This window comes from Argentina anserina, chromosome 7 (genome assembly GCF_933775445.1).
Source record: "Argentina anserina chromosome 7, drPotAnse1.1, whole genome shotgun sequence".
NCBI lineage: Eukaryota > Viridiplantae > Streptophyta > Magnoliopsida > Rosales > Rosaceae > Argentina > Argentina anserina.
In genome coordinates, this window is record NC_065878.1 from 19,911,251 (window position 1) to 19,929,343 (window position 18,093).

Below are 18,093 nucleotides of genomic sequence, written 5' to 3' on the forward strand. Positions count from 1 at the left end.
GCTAACCGGTGCCAACTTTAGATAAAGAGAATTGAGAAACAAAATGTATATGGTGCTTGAAGCTTTTGGGCCACAGAAACTCATTAAAGTTTGTAGGTGGTTTGGAAATTACGTTTTGCGACTGAGTTTTTGTTTACTAAACTGGTAATTTATGTGAGAACACCATCTCACATTCTTCGTCACCAAAAGTTTTTGTTTTTTTTTTTTTATATTTCACGGTAAGAAACCATACCCCATAGACATAGGGGCTCCTAGTCTCATGTGGCTCTTACGAGCAGAGATAGTCCAGAATCGGAACATCAGGGTATCCTCACAACCGAAGATCTAATCTCTGATGGGGTCCATGTGAAATGGTTCCAACCCAGACCATTACAGCCTGGGCGCCTTGGCCACAGTAATGCCTCCAGTGACCCAACACGACCAAGTTTTTCGCTACAATAGGCCCATTAGAACTCTGGTTAAAGAGTTGTCGCGGTCAGAAACCACTACACCAAAAGTTTTAACTATGTGAAAGAATGATTGTCATCGGCTTTCCTTTGACACACCAGAAGTTCATATTAGGTGATTCATCTAGCATTATTCTTACCTAATTAACTCTTATGCGCTAATTTGTCGTCAACAAAATATATGTCAGAACACTTTTTTCGAAGATGCTTTCACCGGAATGCAAGGTTGTATCAAAATATTTACTTTAGTTTCCTACCAAACAGATAATTACCTGAGATTCCCGGAAGTGATTCTGATTCCAGTAATATTCCAAGAAGGTTCAACTTCAATAAATAAATAAAAAAGACAAAAAAGAAAGAAAGAAAAAGATATGATTTACGCGCCCATTTAACCCAACGAAGCAGAAAACAGATATTTCGTTTGAGATAAGAGAAACACTGAGAAAGCTTCAGACTTTTCCGAACCTTCTTAATTTTCAGCTTCAATGGCAATTGGGTCTCATCAAGATTAAACCTTTTCGCTACCCATTACTCCATTATGAACTTCTCCGCCAATTTCCGCGGGAATTTCGTCCCCATTTCTCAGTGTAGCTCCTGCTGCGATCTTCGGTTTCAGCCCTGTTCTGCTTCTCCTGATTCTTGGCCAAAACGGTGTCGTACGACTAATGCAAAGCTCCACCACATTTCCAGGTAAAGTTCCATTTTTTTCTATGATTTATTTACCCAAGTTTTCATTTTTGTATTTGTTACAGTAATAATGATGGTTGTGCTTTTGGTTTATAGAGGTCAATTGAGGAATTTGAGTAAGCGTGAAGTAGGGTGTAGAGCTAGTGAGACAGAGAAGGAATCAGATAACAATAATGATGAGGTTTATATTCTTGTTGGGTTTAGCAATTTTTGTAGTCTGAAAGTCTGTAACTTTGATTTGGTGGGTTTCTGATTTGTGTTTGTGTGTTGTAGGAGAAGGCAGGTCATGAACATGCAAGTGGAGATTCTGGTGAGGTGCCGGCGCAACTTGATTCTCAGCCGATTGTTGCCAACCAAATAAACAATGAGGTTGAAACTAAGCCTCAAGAGGGTGTTCAGGTATTGCCTGTTAGTTGAAGATTTTATCTTTCACATTACATGTTGGAGTTTCTTGAATTTTGACTTAGAGATTGTGTTATCCGGAGAAATTAGACAAACTCGTTGATTTGTATTTTTCATATGGAACTACTTAGTGTGTTCCTAAGTGTTTCATGTTTAATGGTAATGCATGGAAATACTGACTCTAGACTTAGGGAGTTAGTCATTGGACTTTTATATGCAATGTTTATTAGATATTCGAATAAGAGTGGTTCAGCATAGAAATCTCACATCGTACACCTTCATCTATAAGCGAGTTGTCTATTAGATATCAGTAAAAGGAGAGCTTATCTTCCTGAAAGTTGATTTTTTTTTTTAACTTTCGTATGCCACCTGAAGTGAGAATACGCAATGTATTTTGATGAGCAGCGTTTTGAAAATGAACTCTGTTGATTCTTATTGTGCCAAGGTTGTCTTTGATACAGGATGCTGATAACGCAGAAGTTGCTAGTGGATCACCTCTGCCAGGTGTGAAGGTGATTATAAAGTTTGTTTGCTGTTCCTATCTAGAAGATGTATCTTCTTTCCATTTCATAACATCTTTATCTTTATAATTTTGTTGAACAGCCACAGCAGGGTGAATCAATCCGGATTCCAAAAGAAACACTTGAAATTCTCAAGAACCAAGTTTTTGGCTTTGATACTTTTTTCGTAACCGGCCAGGATCCATATGAGGTGAGTTGACTGGTTGCACTTTCTTTACCTGTTAATGAAGTTCTTTCTATACTTTAAAGAGAGATCTGGAAGTTGTACTTGCTTATTGGACTTAAACGTCTCATACAGAAAGGAATGAGAAAGTGTCAATCATGGGATTATTATTTGCATATGCTATGTAGCCTCTGTGGGTTTACATGTCTGATTATTGTGTAATATCCTCAAGGCTGGAGTGTTGTTTAAAGGAAATCTACGAGGGAAGGCTGCAAAAAGTTACGAGAAGATATCAAAGAGAATGAAGGTAGCTCTCTCTACTGCTCAAAATATATGATTGATTCTTTATCAACATCTGCAGACTATGTTTGCAGGATAAGTTTCGAGATGAGTACAAGCTTTTCCTTTTAGTCAATCCTGAGGATGATCAACCAGTGGCGGTAGTAGTTCCACGGAGGACATTGCAGCCAGAGACAACTGGTGATGATCTAGCTCCTTCTTTGTTCCAGGAATTTTCATTGGCGGTATTAGTCTCTGGAACTTATGCTTCATTAATGATTGATGAATTGGTGACAATTGTTGCAGCTGTCCCAGAGTGGGTCGCAGCTGGTGCATTTGGACTGGTCACCTTGTTTACTTTACTTCTTCGGAATGTTCCTGAATTGCAGGCCAACTTATTGTACGCAGTTCCTTTTGTTGCACATTGTTATTTATGCTTTTGAATATAGTGAACCATCATCATATATGACCACTTTAGGGAATTTTTTACCGATTTCATTGATGCAGTTATATGCATAATGTTTTATGCCAATATACTTCAGTGTGCGCTTGCATGTATGTGATTACCTTGAGCCTAATGTGTTGTTGAAGGAAAAAGAATACAAATTCAGCTCCATTTCCTAGTGTGCTCTCTTCCTCAAGTTGGATAGTCCAGTTACTTATATCTGTCATTGTTGAATTATTACTTTATTCATTCTTGTGAAAGCTGAAGTTGTGAACTTTAGGTTGTGGTTTTTATGCATTTAAGTGATATTGTGAAGACTAACTAGGAACCATTGACTGATTTTCTGTCATTTGATTAACGATAGTTTTCTGTACTTTCCCAGGTCCGCTTTTGATAATGTTGAGCTGTTAAACAAAGGTTTACCCGGAGCCCTTGTAACTGCACTTGTTTTGGGGGTGCATGAGCTCGGCCACATTTTAGCTGCAACCAACACTGGAATCAAGCTTGGAGTGCCGTATTTTGTCCCCAGTTGGCAGGTAATTATCATAAGCAGAATGGTCCTCCAACCCCCTAGGATTAACACTATGTTTCATCTAGTAAATAAATCTCTGTATAGGTGTGTGAAGCAGTGCTTTTACCTTGTTCGCCATAAAGACTGATAATAAAGTTGATTTTAATCTTTTTGATAAGTTAAAATGCGGTGTGTCAATAAAAAACTCATATTGAAGAACAACTGTTGGCTGCTAGACAATGTGGAATTATCATATAGACTGTCATCTGTGATGATAATTATGATATGCTTGTCACGAGTTCAAAGTGATGCTAAGGAGTGATATACAAAGGATATTCTTAACTTACAAAATGCCCGCTCCAATATAAGTCTGTCATTGTGCTTGTAGGTGCATAAGATGCTAATATATTATAATTTTCTTTTATTCAAAACGTATATACATTCTAATGAGCTATTGCTGGCAGATAGGCTCTTTTGGTACAATTACAAGAATTGTAAATATTGTACCCAAGCGTGAAGATCTTCTGAAAGTTGCAGCAGCAGGACCTTTGGCTGGGTTTTCCTTGGGCATTATTCTTTTGCTCTTAGGATTCATCTTACCACCTAATGATGGTGTTGGAATCATTGTTGATGCTTCTGTGTTTCACGAGTCCTTTCTTGCCGGGGCCATTGGTAAGCACTTTGCATCCGAGATAAAATGCATGCAGACACTGGTAATGAGTTTGCAACTTTGCATGAACAGATATTGGTAACTTTCCATTTGAGTCACCAGTCTGCATAACAGTGTGTGGGAAACAGTTTCTAGTGCATAACATTATTTACCAAGCAAGTTTTGGACCTTTTCCCCTCAACCTTTGTCTTAAGTTAGATGAGACATTGACTGTGACATTAATTTCTCTTATAGCAAAACTTCTTCTTGGTGATGCGCTCAAGGAAGGCGCACCCATATCTGTTAATCCTCTGTTGATCTGGGCATGGGCTGGACTCCTGATCAATGCCATTAACAGCATTCCTGCTGGAGAACTTGATGGGGGAAGAATTTCTTTTGCCATTTGGGGAAGAAAGGTATGCACCTTCTCAAGTTCGTTACGAGTTAAAGCTTTGAGAGCTAAAATGTGATTAAAGTACACTTGATTGTCTCCTCTCACAGGCTTCCGCTCGCTTCACTGGTTTCTGTATCGTGCTGCTTGGATTATCTTCACTAATCAATGATGTGGCATTCTATTGGGTAGCTCTGATATTCTTCTTACAGCGGGGGCCAATTGCTCCTCTTGCTGAGGAGATTACAGATCCTGATGACAAATATGTTGCCGCGGGCGTGTTAGTTTTGTTCTTGGGGTTGCTGGTATGCTTACCATACCCGTTTCCTTTCATGGATGACATGACAAGTATCTCAAGTTTCTCAGGGTTAACGGATATGCTCTGAGGCATTGTTTCTTGTAGGTTCATCTGAGAAGATGATAGATACATACATATTAGCTCAGATACTAGTTTGACACATACATCACCGATCACGTCAATGGATACTTGAGTATATCACCTTGTATTGATATTGGCAGTAATTTTTTTTATTTCTTTTTACCTTGATTATCATTATATAAGGCTGCTTGCAGCTCAAGGAAAGTGGAAACAATGGTTTGGAAATAGCTGAGAAGATTTTAGGATGACATTTATTAGACTTCAATAAATTAAGAAGGAATAGGAGTCAGATTCTCAGTCATGTGTTTATTAATTAAAGCCTAAGAACCACGTATATCTTAGCCATGAAATACAAGCATTTAAGATTATCATTGAAGGTTTTATTTTGGTAAAAGTGTCATCAGTGATAGTGGACTAAATGAATTTTAGATACGCTACATGATTTCGGCAATATAGTATAGTATTATAGTTCAATGCCATCACGTTGCCTCTTGCACAAGCCGAATAACAGTCCCAAAATCGTACCAGTCTTTGTTTGTTTGCTTGTTACAAATAGATTGAACAACAATCTGGCCTGAAATTTGATATCTCAGAACTCTTTACTTTCCAATGTCAATACTGTATTTGTTTGTTTTATAAACTTCCTATGAGTCGCAACAGCTTTCCTGTTGTGAAAGGAAATGAAATGCAAACTGCTGGTTGCCAGAAGTAGCGAAGAATCCACAAGTTCTGGAAATTGATTAGAGCAAAAGAAGAACCAGGACACAAGGATGTGTCTCATGCTTGTCATTTATCCTATGTATGGATATTAGTCTAACATAATCTTTGCGCGTGGGATCCAATTTAGAATTGGTATCCTCGTGGCTAGAAAGTAGCCATGTTAGAACCCCTCCCCTTAATACGATAAGATGCACACCAAAACTTAAAACATTTTATCAATGTTTTTGGCATTCTACATGTGCATATTCCAATTCCAAATATATGAATGTTCTAGATGTGCGTACCTTAATCCATTGTGGCTTGGACGTGTGGTCGAGTTGGATAGCAAAGGCCTTCTCAAACAGGTGAACACTGTTACAATAAAAGTAAATTTGACCATCTTAATATGCCCACTAAAATGCCAATTTTCTTATCTTACTGACACATGTCCTTCTTTTTTACCATGGTTAAATAATTATCATGAACAAAATTTCTGGAAATAAAAAATCAAATATATCACTCTCTCTCCCAAAAAAAACTAGGGTAAATTCATTTTATGGTACATGAGGTATGATCAATCGAACACTTTAGTACCCAATGTTTCAAAGAGAACAGTTTGGTACTTGAAGTTAGATTTTATGTCACTTTAGTACTTATATTGACTTCTTTGTTAAATATAGAGGGTAAAATTGACATTTACATATTATTTATCAAAAACAAATACAAATAGAATTTTATGGGTTCAAGACTAATTTCTATCACGTTGGTATACGTCATTTTTGTACCGTTTGCGAGAAAATAAATATAAATTAATTTTAGCCTTTAATTGAAGGTGATAAATTGGATTTTTGTTTAGAAAATATAGAATTTATTATTTAAATACCCACGAGAATGCTTTTAATTAATTAAATATAGCCTCACATAATAGTTTTGTGAGACGATTGAATTTTATAAATATAAAATTGACTTATGCTATCAACATAACCAAAAAATATTAACTTAAACGTATAAAACAATTAGGATTTGAGGATAATAAACAAATAAAACTCATGTTTTTATTGTATTTTTATACATAATATATTTAAATGTCTATTTTACCCTTATATTAGTCAAGATATGTACTACAGTTTCCTATAATACCTAATTTCAGATACTAAACTGTAATCTTTAAAATATTACGTACCAAAGTGTTCAATAGTCATACTTCAAGTATCATAGAAGGAATTTACCCAAAAAACTACTACTTTTTTTTTTTGAAAATTATTACTATTTCTTTGATTGAATTTTATACTACGTAATGTCGTAATCCCCAGAGAGGTTACAAAAGCGTTCATGAGGGAGGATTAATTAATTGCGGATGTTCATGAGAATAAAAGAAGAGATCCACGATATGGGTTCATTAACCTATAATGACTAGAGGTTAATTTCTTGTTTCTATAAAAATAAAAGGGTCGTTCTATTTGCACCTCCAAATTTATTATGTATATCTCAATTTTTTGTAAAATTTTGTTTCCACTTTTACCCTTTAACAAAACAAGAACATATGATAAATCGGTTAATGGTGTTGCTATCGCGGGGGGGGGGGGCGGGGGAGAGAAGAAATCTATTCTCAATTTCTTGCGTTTTCATCTGTGCAACCCCAAACCCACCCAACGATTTTCACGATGATTTATATAAAAATTATAATTTTCCATCTCTTTATATTTCAGCATCCAATTAAAAATCTTGGTTCACAAATATTTTACTTCCATCTAAACCTTAACATGGCGTCTTTAATCTCAGAATCACTCAACATGTTAGTTATTGAAGTCATCGATTAGTAGATACATAGGGTTTGGCTTGTGGGCAAAGAAATTAATTTGATAAAAGTATTCTGTCAGAAGAATTGAAATCGGCCAGTGCTTGTGGAAACTTGAAACAAAACGCAGAGAGGGGTGAAGTTTAGTGATTACAATATCAAGGGAGCAGTATGATTTTGAAATTAGGTCAGTAGGTGTGGTAAGGAATCAAAGAATAGAAAGCCCAAAGCAAAAGGATTAAGAAGAAATTTTGGCATATGGTGAGTTGATTATATATATGAATTAATGAATGTACAGTAGAGAACTGAAGAAGTATTGAGAGAGAGAGAGAGAGAGGGTAAAAGAGGTAATAAAATTTGATAAAAATTAAAGAAGGTATACATAGTTCCCAATAAACTAGAATTCCCCAAAACAAAATAAAAGCAGAATTTTTTTTAGAAGAAAATAAAAGCAGAAATTGAGTTAAACTAAAATCAAACAAAATATAATTTTATTTATGATATATATAGATATACTGTTAGCCTTGATTAAACTTGAGTTAAAAAAGGACATGTATCATTAATTTGAGATGGATATTGGATGGACAAACAAAAAATAGTCGGCTAATTTGCATCCTACGATATTATGATACTTAATAATAGGGTCAGAGGATTGCTTTGACATTCTATGATTAACACTTATGGAGAGGGGGAATGAACCACTAGCTATTGCACTATTTGTGTAATCCGAAATTTATAATAACGGTAAATTTGACATGATATATCAACTCAATCGAGATTTTCTATTCTATAAATTGAATTCCCCTCATTATAAAAAGTGTTTGGAAAAATTGTTTAAAATAATATGCCAAATAGAATAGACTGAGGTTGATAAAATAAAAATAAAAAGGATTTTGGGTCTTTACTTTCTATTTTTGTCATGTTACATTCTTACATGTTTTAAAAAGGGAAGCATTACAATTTATTGTAATTTATTTACAATTTGATGGCAAATTTACGGTGAGTGCACCAATGATTACAAGACTCTTTGTCTAGTATTATTGAATCTTACATTTTGATGATTCAATACTTAACACTGTTTTACATCAGGTGTCAATCTATCATTAGATATTATCAAATTCGTTTCCTAATGTACGATTTGAAACTATCATCAAAACTATTCTAATATAACGCGAGTAATTGAGGCATTATTCTAGTTGCGGTAATAACGTTTTACATATCACTGAAGAAATCAGATGAGCAATTCTGCAGATAAAGCTAGGAAAGAAGAACCATGCAGGTAAGTGAGGTAACTAGAAGCCAAACCCAAAGACTCACCATATTCCCCCAAATTTCCTGTTTAAAGTATTACAAAAAAATTTACACAAGATGATATTTGTTTTTTGAAAGAATTTGATGTCATACGTTCATAACGTATTATGAACGAGTATATATTAATAATACACTCTTTCACAGTCTCTCATGCCGAACTTCCCCACCACTGTCCAAAAATTCCGAGTTCCAAAACCCAGTTTCACAAAACAAACAAAACTCGATCACATTTCTTGCACCTCTTCATTTTCCGTTACCGACCGTTTCACTTCTTCAATATGCAAGCTCACTGCACCTCAATCTCACCATGCACTTGGGTCCGTCAGCAACTCACCGGCAGGTTAACGGCATCTCCACCGGTGGTACCAGAACCTCAAGCTCATCATCACTTGCATGCAGAGACTGTTAACTCTCCATTTCAATGATCAAGTAAGTGTCTGCATCACAGTTTGTGAATTGAACACAGTGGCGTCTAATGCACACCATGGACTGTTCTTCACCTCATCATATCAAGCTTTGTTTGAAGTTAGGTGAGACCTTGACTGTGAATGTGATATTCATTTCTGTTTACAGCAAAGCTTCTTCTTGGTTTTACGTTTGAAATTGGGTCCCAGTTAAACTGTGTTGCGGACTTTGTCGCATGGCCATTTCAGTTAAATTGAAGGGAGAAACCCTAGGTGTTTTGAACTTCGACCGTTTCTCATTGATTGTGTATTTCTGTTTGCTTTGGTGGAACCGTCATTTGTACGTGGACCCAATTCCGACCCCGAAAACAAGTAGTAGAAAGAAGCAAAAACCAACTCAGAAGATTTATGAGGTGTTTAATTAAACTTGAAAGAAGATTAGTTAGGCGTTTACTAGACTTGAATTGTCATTCGGAATTCAAGATTGTAATACATCAAGAATTGGAGAGAAAATCAGTAATTTCCATTCTAATACATAGTGTACGTGTGATCTAGTTCCAAATGTTATTGGATGATTGCCTATTAGATGTTACAATTAGAAGATCTAAGACCGATCGATTGTTGTTTTTTACGTACAGTACGTGTGTCAGTTTATTTAATACATATTATTTGTTGATCCACTGTTTATAAGGCTCATAAACAGTACCGGCTCCAGCAGGTTGGCTCAACTCGGTTAGGTTGGGCTTATGTCTTTTTTTTGTTTATTTACTCGACTGTTATTAGGTATAATTTTTTTAAATTTTATTCTTTCATCTGCTTCTCATTCGATTGCTCTATCTTTTTGTATCTTGTTTTTTTTCGTATTCTCTTCACTTAAATCAGTTTTTAAAACTCTAATTCGTTTTCAATCAGGCCCTAAATTTGGTGATGCATTGTCGGTTAGCTCATATCTTTTTTTCCGCTTATTTACTCGATTGCTACCGGGTATAAATTTTGTTCTGCCTTATTCTTTCCTCTTTTTCTCCTTCGTTTCATCTCTCTCTCTCTCTCTCTCTCTCTCTCTCTATATATATATATATATATATATCTATATCTATGTATCTTGTTTTCTTTGTTATTTTCTCCACTTAAACTAGTTCTAAAAACTTTAATTCGCTTACAATCAGACCCTAAACTAATAGATTACTGTCAAAAAATAATACAACCCCCGGTTTGGCTCGACTCGGCTTATGTCATGTTTTTCAATTTATTTACTCGATTGTCACTGAGTATAATTTTTTTGTCATATACTCTCCTCTTCTTCTTTTTCGATTGCGCACTCTCTCTATGTATCTCGTTTTCTTCGTTATTCTCTTATGAATAGTGCCGGCTCCAGCGGGTTGGCTCAACTCGGCTAGGCTGGGCTCATGTCTTTTTTTTGTTTATTTACTCGACTATTATTGGGTATAAATTTTTTTTAATTTTATTCTCTCCTCTTCTTCTCATTCGATTGCTCTATCTCTTTGTATCTTGCTTTCTTCGCTATTCTCTCCACTTAAACCAGTTTTTAAAAACTCTAATTCGCTTACAATCAGGCTCTAAATTTGGTGATTCATTGTTCAACGACTTATGAACATTGTCGGTTTAGCTCATATCTTTTTTTTCCGCTTATTTACTCGATTGCTACCGGGTATAAAAAATTTTCTGCCTTATTTTTTCCTCTTTTTCTCCTTCGTTTCCTCTCTCTCTGTATCTCGCTTTCTTCGTTATTTTCTCCACTTAAACTAGTTCTAAAAAACTCTAATTCACTTATAATCAGGCCCTAAACTAATAGACTACTAATACAACCCCCCGTTCGGCTCGACTCGACTTATGTCATGTTTTTCAGTTTATTTACTCGATTATCACTTGGTATAATTTTTTTGTCCTATTCTCTCGTCTTCTTCTCTTTCGATTGCGCACTCTCTCTCTATATATCTCGTTTTCATTGTTATTCTATTCACGTAAACTAGTTCTAAAAACTCTTATTCGCTTATAATCAGATTCTAAACTAATAGACTACTGTCAAGAAATCCTGCGGTGGTTTGACTCGGCTCAGCTTATTTCCTGTTTTTTTTCGCTTATTTACTTGACTGTCACTGAGTATAAATTTTTTTTGCCTCATTCTCTCATCTTCTTCTTCTTCGATTGCTCTCTTTATCTTTCTGTAACTCGCTTTCTTCACTATTTTCTCTATTTAAACCAATTCTAAAAACTTTAATTCACTTACAATCATATCTTAAACTAATAAACGACTATAAAAAAATATTGAAACCTGTGGCAGCGCGCGGGTATCATAACCCAGTTTACTATATTTTATTTGTTGATCCACTATTCATAAGGTTTATGAACAGCGTCGGCTCCAGCGGCTTTACTCAACTCAGTTCGGCTCATGTCCTTTTTTTTTTCGCTTATTTACTCGACTGTCACTAGTTATAAATTTTTTTTATCTTAGTCTATCTCTTTTTCTTCTCCTTTGATTATTCTCTCTTTTTTGTATCTCGCTTTCTTTGCTATTTTCTCCACTTAAACCAGTTTTAAAAACTTTAATTCGCTTAAAATCAGACCTTAAATTTGGTGATGCACTGTTAAACGACTTATGAACATTATCGGTTCGGCTCATGTCTTTTTTTTTGTTATTTATTTATTTTTGGTTATTTATTTGACTACTATTGGGTATAAATTTTGTTCCTCACTCTTTCCTCTTCTTCTATTTCGATTGCTCTCTTTCTCTGTATTTCACTTTCTTTATTATGCTCTCCACTTAAACCAGTTCTAAATTTTTTTATTCGCTTACAATCAGACTCTAAACTAATAGAAAACTGTCAAGAAACAGTGCAACCTGTGGTGGCTCGACTCAACTAAGCTTATGCCTTTTTTTTTGCTTATTTACTTGACCGCCACTGGGTATTTTTTCCTATTTCTCTCATCTAATTCTGATTCGATTCCTCTCTCTCTTTCTCTCTCTCTTTTTCTGTAACTCGCTTTCTTCGCTATGCTCTCCACTTAAACCAGTTTTAAAAACTCTAATTAACTTACAATCAGATCTTAAACTAATAAACTACTGTAAAAAAAAATAGTGAAACCCGGCCGTGGAAGTGCGCGGGTATCGTAACCTAGTAATTAGATTTATTATAAAATGCATTACATAGTATATGTGCGACTCAAACTACATACGTAAGAAGCAAAATTTTCTCTAATAAAAAAGGAGTACTCATGATTTCATTGAAATTACTCTTCTATGATAATGCCATTTAATTTGGAGAAATCTCTTTTATGGTATATCCCAATTGGTCACCAATATGAATTCAGACAAGCAATTATGCAGATAAAGGAAAGAAGAACCAAATGGTAACTAGTAGCAGGTGAAAATTCAATGTGTTGAACTCTCACCACTCCCCCAATTTTCTTATCTATTTTAATTGAAAATCAAAATTACATGTCAAAATTTAAAATGAAAAATAGAAATGAAATCATTACTTATTTATTGCTTATTATTCGGTTTATGAATAGTACTAGCTCCAGCGGCTCGGCTTATACACTGTTTTTTCGCTTACAGTAAAACGTTATAACTGACCAATTGACTATAAATAGACCCTCTAACCATGCATACACATCTCACCACTGTCCAAAGCTTCTAGTCTTTTAGAGAAAACTAAAATAAAACCCACATTTCCTTGCAACTTTTCAGTTACCGACCGTCTTCGTTTCTTCTCCGACATGCAAGTTCTCGGCTTCTCACACCGCTTAGTTACGCCGGCAACTCACCGGTTGTCCCCGGTGCCGGCCATTAACATTTTCACTAGAACCGCAAGCTCGTCACTTTCATGTGTTCCAAAACTCAGATGCGTCCCAGAAATCAAATGCTGCTCTGAGAAGAATCCGTCCTTGGGTTAATTCAACGTCCCCTGTTTTGTTTTTCACTGTTTTGGTTGTTTAGAAATTGAGGGTGACAAAGGACTTGAAATTCCTTCTTGGCTCTTGTTTTTGTCATTTTGTGTTCTTATATGTAAGCACAACCAGTTGAATTTAGCTCACTCATGGTTAAAAGAGAATGTCTTGGATTCGAAATTCTTGGCTTTCTTTCTTCTTCTTTTTCATGAATGTTTGGCAGAAAATGTAAGAAAGATACATTCTCAAAAAAGGAAAAAAACATTGTAAGAAAGATACGAACTTTAATGTGGGTATTTTTTTCTCTTATGTTTTCTTTAGCTATATGTGAATATTAATGAAAAAAAGTTTGAGGAATTTGGTTGAAGGAGTTTCAGGATTTAGTGCATTTTTCTTCTGGTGGTGTTTTTGGAAATGATGTTTTTGTTTTGGTTTCATTTCAGTTACTGATGTAAAGAAGTTTGAAGAAGCATCGAAGAATGGAAATTTGGTTCCCTTGTACAAGTGCATTTTCTTGGACCAGCTCACACCGGTTCTTGCATATCGATGCTTGGTGAAGGAAGATGATAGAGAAGCTCCCAGTTTTCTGTTCGAGTCGGTTGAGCAGAGCACCCAGGTCTTGAACTGTCATAGACATGCTTTGATATCTATGGCCTTTGAGATTGTAGTTGTTTTATGTAATTTATTATGACTCACTGTGTTGAATTGATTATGTCAGGGGCGATATAGCGTTGTTGGAGCTCAACCAGCAATGGAAATTGTAGCAAAAGAAAATAAGGTGACGGTAAAGCAGGGTGTTCAGTAGAGGAGTTTGTTGAAGATCCCATGGTCATTCCGAAAAGAATCTCAGAGAATTGGAGTCCCCAACTTATTGATGAACTTCCAGATGCATTTTGTGGTAAGGAACAGGTTACAAAGTACTAATCATAATAATTGCTTGCAAATTACTGTCTCACAGTTCTGAGTTTAAGACACTTCTGCTAGATTATATGCCGCTGAAATTTAAAACTGCATATATGGTTTCTTATTTTCCTTCATTGCAGATCTGCTACAATCTACTATTCTGCTTTCGTTTTAAGAGAAGGTTTTCCTCTTATAAGACTAGCCTAAGACAACCTCTAATAAAGTGTTTATGGGCAGGTGGTTGGGTAGGATTCTTCTCATATGACACAGTTCGATATGCGGAAAAGAGAAGACTGCCATTCTCAAAGGCTCCCGAGGATGACAGAAATCTTCCAGATATGCATCTAGGACTCTATGATGATGTTATAGTGTTTGATCACGTAGAGAAGGTACATATTCAAATTTCCAGTCTTTCTGCATGAAACTTTGGTTCAACTTTAATGTTAAAGGTTGGAACTCTGGTGTTATTATTAGACTGCTATAAAGAAACAAACAGTGTGGAATTATAAACTGTGAAATAACTGTTTTTTCCTGTTGCGCACTTGCGCTATATGTATTATCTTCATATATGACCATTACATTTACCTCTGCAACATACTTTCTTGTAAAACTTTTAGCTGCCAGCTTATGAGTTGTTTTACTTGGATTCAGTACTACTTATGGATTCCTGAGGTGCTTATGAGATCTTTTTGCTGCCTTCATTACAGAAAGCATATATCATTCACTGGGTGAGGCTCGACCGATACTCCTCGGTTGAGAAAGCCTACCTCGATGGAGTAAGACGGTTGGAGCAGTTAGTGGCTCGTGTACACGACATCGACCCGTGAGTGCCTATAGTACTTGTTGCTTATAGTTACATTCATCATTTGTACTTTGATTTAGAGCTAATTGATTTAAATGTCGATTGTCAGACCAAAGATATCTCCCGGTGCAGTGAATCTGCAGACTCACCATTTTGGTCCTCCTTTAACGAATTCAAACATGAGCAGTGAGGCATACAAGGACATTGTAAAGAAGGCAAAGGAGCATATACTCTCAGGGGATATTTTCCAAATCGTCTTAAGTCAGCGATTTGAACGTCGAACATTTGCTGATCCATTTGAAGTTTATAGAGCGCTGAGGACTGTAAATCCGAGTCCATACTTGACATATTTGCAGGTCAGGGTGTATGTCTTTGTGGTTTAATGTATTCTATATTTACTGGTTTGGTTGATAATGTTAACTAAAATTGGCAGTTTGTTTTTTAAATCTCTGTTGAAACTTGAAACAGGCTAGTGGGTGTATTCTGGTTGCTTCAAGTCCGGAAATTCTTATGAGTGCAAAGAAGGTAAATAATTTTGCTACACCTTGTCTAAAATTTTCTTCTCTTAGTTTTGATTTATTTAGATGAGTACCGAAGTTTGATTAACAGATAGATATCTATTTCTACTTTAGATGCTCTTTATTGGGGGATCCTCCAAGTTGTTATTATCATCATCTGAGCTTACACGCTGTCATGTTCGTTCTTTCTTCTTCTTCTTTTCTGTTCTTTCTGGTGATGGCTGAAAGTGTATACAAATGAGAATGTTCTTTGATATGATGTGAACAGAAAAGGATTGTGAACCGGCCATTAGCCGGCACAGCCAGAAGAGGGAAAACCGCGGCAGAGGACGCACTTTTAGAGGTTAAACTGCTCCAAGATGAGAAGCAGTGCGCTGAACATATTATGCTGGTGGACTTGGGCAGAAACGACGTCGGGAAGGTTTGTCTGTGAAGCATTGTCTAATAGTGTGGAAATTAATTTTTGTCTGTAGGACAGTATAACTGGAATGCAAATTGCAAGTACTCTTTCCATGTTTTGCATACACCACGAGTTTGAACTTGGAACATCTGAAAATTTGATGCAGGTAGCAAAATTTGGTTAGGTGAAGGTGGAAAGACTAATGGACGTGGAACGATATTCCCATGTCATGCACATAAGCTCTACGGTGAGCACCACCGACTTAACGAACTACTTATTATGTGATAAAACATGACTTGCTGCTATAAATGTTATCTGTAGCTGCTCAGACCAGATTACTAAAACGTTGTCACCATCTCTCTTTCTCTGAATTGATTAAGTTTAGTTCTATGACTGCTAGTCTTTCAGTGATACAATGTGTTTGTTACCTTAAAACCAGTGGAATAAGATGCTAAGGTGATGGTGCATCATGTAGGTTACCGGAGAGCTAAGAGATGGACTCACCTGTTGGGACGCTCTGCGAGCTGCATTGCCGGTGGGAACTGTGAGTGGAGCGCCAAAGGTTGTCACTCGACTATTGTTTACTTTCCTATACTTTCACCTTCCAAATTTGATATATATTTGAATTCTCATTAACTGTATGATGTGAATCATGATGTAATGCAGGTAAAGGCCATGGAGCTTATTGATGAATTGGAGGTGAACCGCAGGGGACCATACAGTGGCGGATTTGGAGCAGTTTATTTCTCAGGCGATATGGACATTGCACTAGCTCTGAGGACCATAGTGTTCCCAACAGCACCCCGGTTCGACACAATGTACTCTTACAACAATGGTGACACCCGCCGCGAGTGGGTTGCATATCTCCAAGCTGGTGCTGGAATAGTTGCTGATAGTGACCCTGCCGATGAGAACCAAGAGTGCCAGAACAAAGCCGCCGGTCTCGTCCGTGCCATCGACTTGGCAGAGGAAGCATTCGTACAATGAATGCAGAACAGCCTGAGCTCTATTACTAGCTAATGTATTTTTCAGTAACCAGACCAGATCTTTGAATTATGGTTATTATAGTTTTGTTTCTTTAAGAAAGTACGAACTTTCAAGTAGTATGGAAGTCATCATGTGTAAAATGACATTTCCCTAAAGTTTCTGTTTAGAAACAAGGGTTTGGTACAGCTTCTACTCATATCACCTCAGGTTTCAACTTCTGGATTCCCTGGATATTAAAATGAATCTGATTCTAGCAGCCAAAAAAAGCATAAAAATTCCAGTTTTGATAACCAAAAACTAAGTACTACCAGATTCATATCTAATTTTTTTGGGTCTGAAATATCCAAATTTGATAAACCCAAATTAATGATACCAGATCAATTGGATTATATATATCAAAGCACTAATCTTTCCCTTAAAAATCCAAACTTTACACACCAATCAAATAAAAACTAATCAACAATCCCAAATTGGGATTAAACCTAATAACAAAAGCAGGACAAATTTAGCAAACCCAACCATAACCAAGAAACACAATGATAATTTAATATAAACAAACAGAAAAGAGTTAGAGGACTCCACATTTATGCACGCGCCGAAACTAACCTAAAAGGCATTGTTCTAGTTCTTGTTGCTATCGTAATCCACGACCTCAGAGTCCGTCACCGACCTGGAGTGCTGCACGATCGACCGTCCGATCGAGTTGATCCAGTCCTCCTTCTCCTTCTCCGAGTCGGCGATGAAGTACATGGTCTCGGAGCGCGTGGAGAGCTCGAAAGCGTACTGCTTGTTCACCACGTCCTCCGCGCCCTTCACCGTCAGGCACTTGGCCACCGGGATCACGCCGCGTGATCTCGACGCGCGCGTGACGGTGGAGTCTTTGAACCAGAAGAGCTTGCCTTGCTTCAGAACGAACCAGCGGCGACGCCACGTCTTGATGTACTCCCCTTGCTTGGTTAGCCACCCCGTCCGCTCCGGGTTTGACCAGAACTCCACGCCGTCGTGGTCGGCTGGCTTGTCGGTCAGGCCCGTCGCGGCCCGCCATAGACTCGCCATCGGAGAGTTTAGTGGGATCGAATTCTGATTAGAAGAACTGAAGAAGAAGATCGAAATATCTGTGTGAGTCGGACTTTATTGTATTTTTATTTTCACTTATATATTAATATTTTTTCGCGGAAAAAATTGTGAGAGTTTTAGTAATTAGAATTATGCCTCGGTAAGTTTGGATATTTAGAGTTGGAACCGTTGACTGCTTCATTTTGTGAAGAAAGGTACATTTGCGCGAAACAAAAACATAGTAGCAATGAACGGGACTGGGTTTGCCTTGTACTGTATTGATCATTCTCAGAAATTGGATTATACAAGCATCAATTATTAGATATAATATAGTTAACACACTAAAAAAAAGATAGTCTTCATTAGAACTTAGACAAGCACTCTCACTTATAAATAGCTACAACTTATTTCTTCCACACTTCTCAGACTAGTG

General features: G+C 36.6%; 3 protein-coding genes across 3 annotated transcripts; 2 read left to right on the plus strand and 1 right to left on the minus strand.

Annotated features, from left to right (window-relative positions):
* Positions 1–884: 884 nt before the first annotated feature.
* On the plus strand, positions 885–5,041 carry LOC126802541 (probable zinc metalloprotease EGY2, chloroplastic). Its single transcript, XM_050530185.1, has 12 exons — positions 885–1,136; positions 1,230–1,314; positions 1,407–1,532; positions 1,997–2,047; positions 2,139–2,246; positions 2,452–2,526; positions 2,594–2,699; positions 2,805–2,898; positions 3,326–3,479; positions 3,919–4,126; positions 4,359–4,519; positions 4,605–5,041. Exons 1-12 carry the CDS (start codon positions 985–987, stop codon positions 4,878–4,880), a joined length of 1,596 nt encoding a protein of 531 aa, XP_050386142.1. The 5' UTR covers positions 885–984; the 3' UTR covers positions 4,881–5,041.
* Positions 5,042–12,823: 7,782 nt separating this feature from the next.
* On the plus strand, positions 12,824–16,604 carry LOC126802656 (anthranilate synthase alpha subunit 1, chloroplastic). Its single transcript, XM_050530310.1, is given in 12 exon segments — positions 12,824–12,995; positions 13,438–13,610; positions 13,713–13,779; positions 13,782–13,892; positions 14,135–14,286; positions 14,605–14,720; positions 14,809–15,055; positions 15,168–15,224; positions 15,486–15,642; positions 15,788–15,864; positions 16,093–16,179; positions 16,284–16,604. Coding segments are annotated over 12 exon segments (1,737 nt in total).
* Positions 16,605–16,962: 358 nt separating this feature from the next.
* On the minus strand, positions 16,963–17,708 carry LOC126802745 (pleckstrin homology domain-containing protein 1). Its single transcript, XM_050530427.1, has one exon. The coding sequence runs from the start codon at positions 17,658–17,660 to the stop codon at positions 17,226–17,228; it is 435 nt and encodes a 144-aa protein (XP_050386384.1). The 5' UTR covers positions 17,661–17,708; the 3' UTR covers positions 16,963–17,225.
* Between the last annotated feature and the right edge of the window lie 385 nt (positions 17,709–18,093).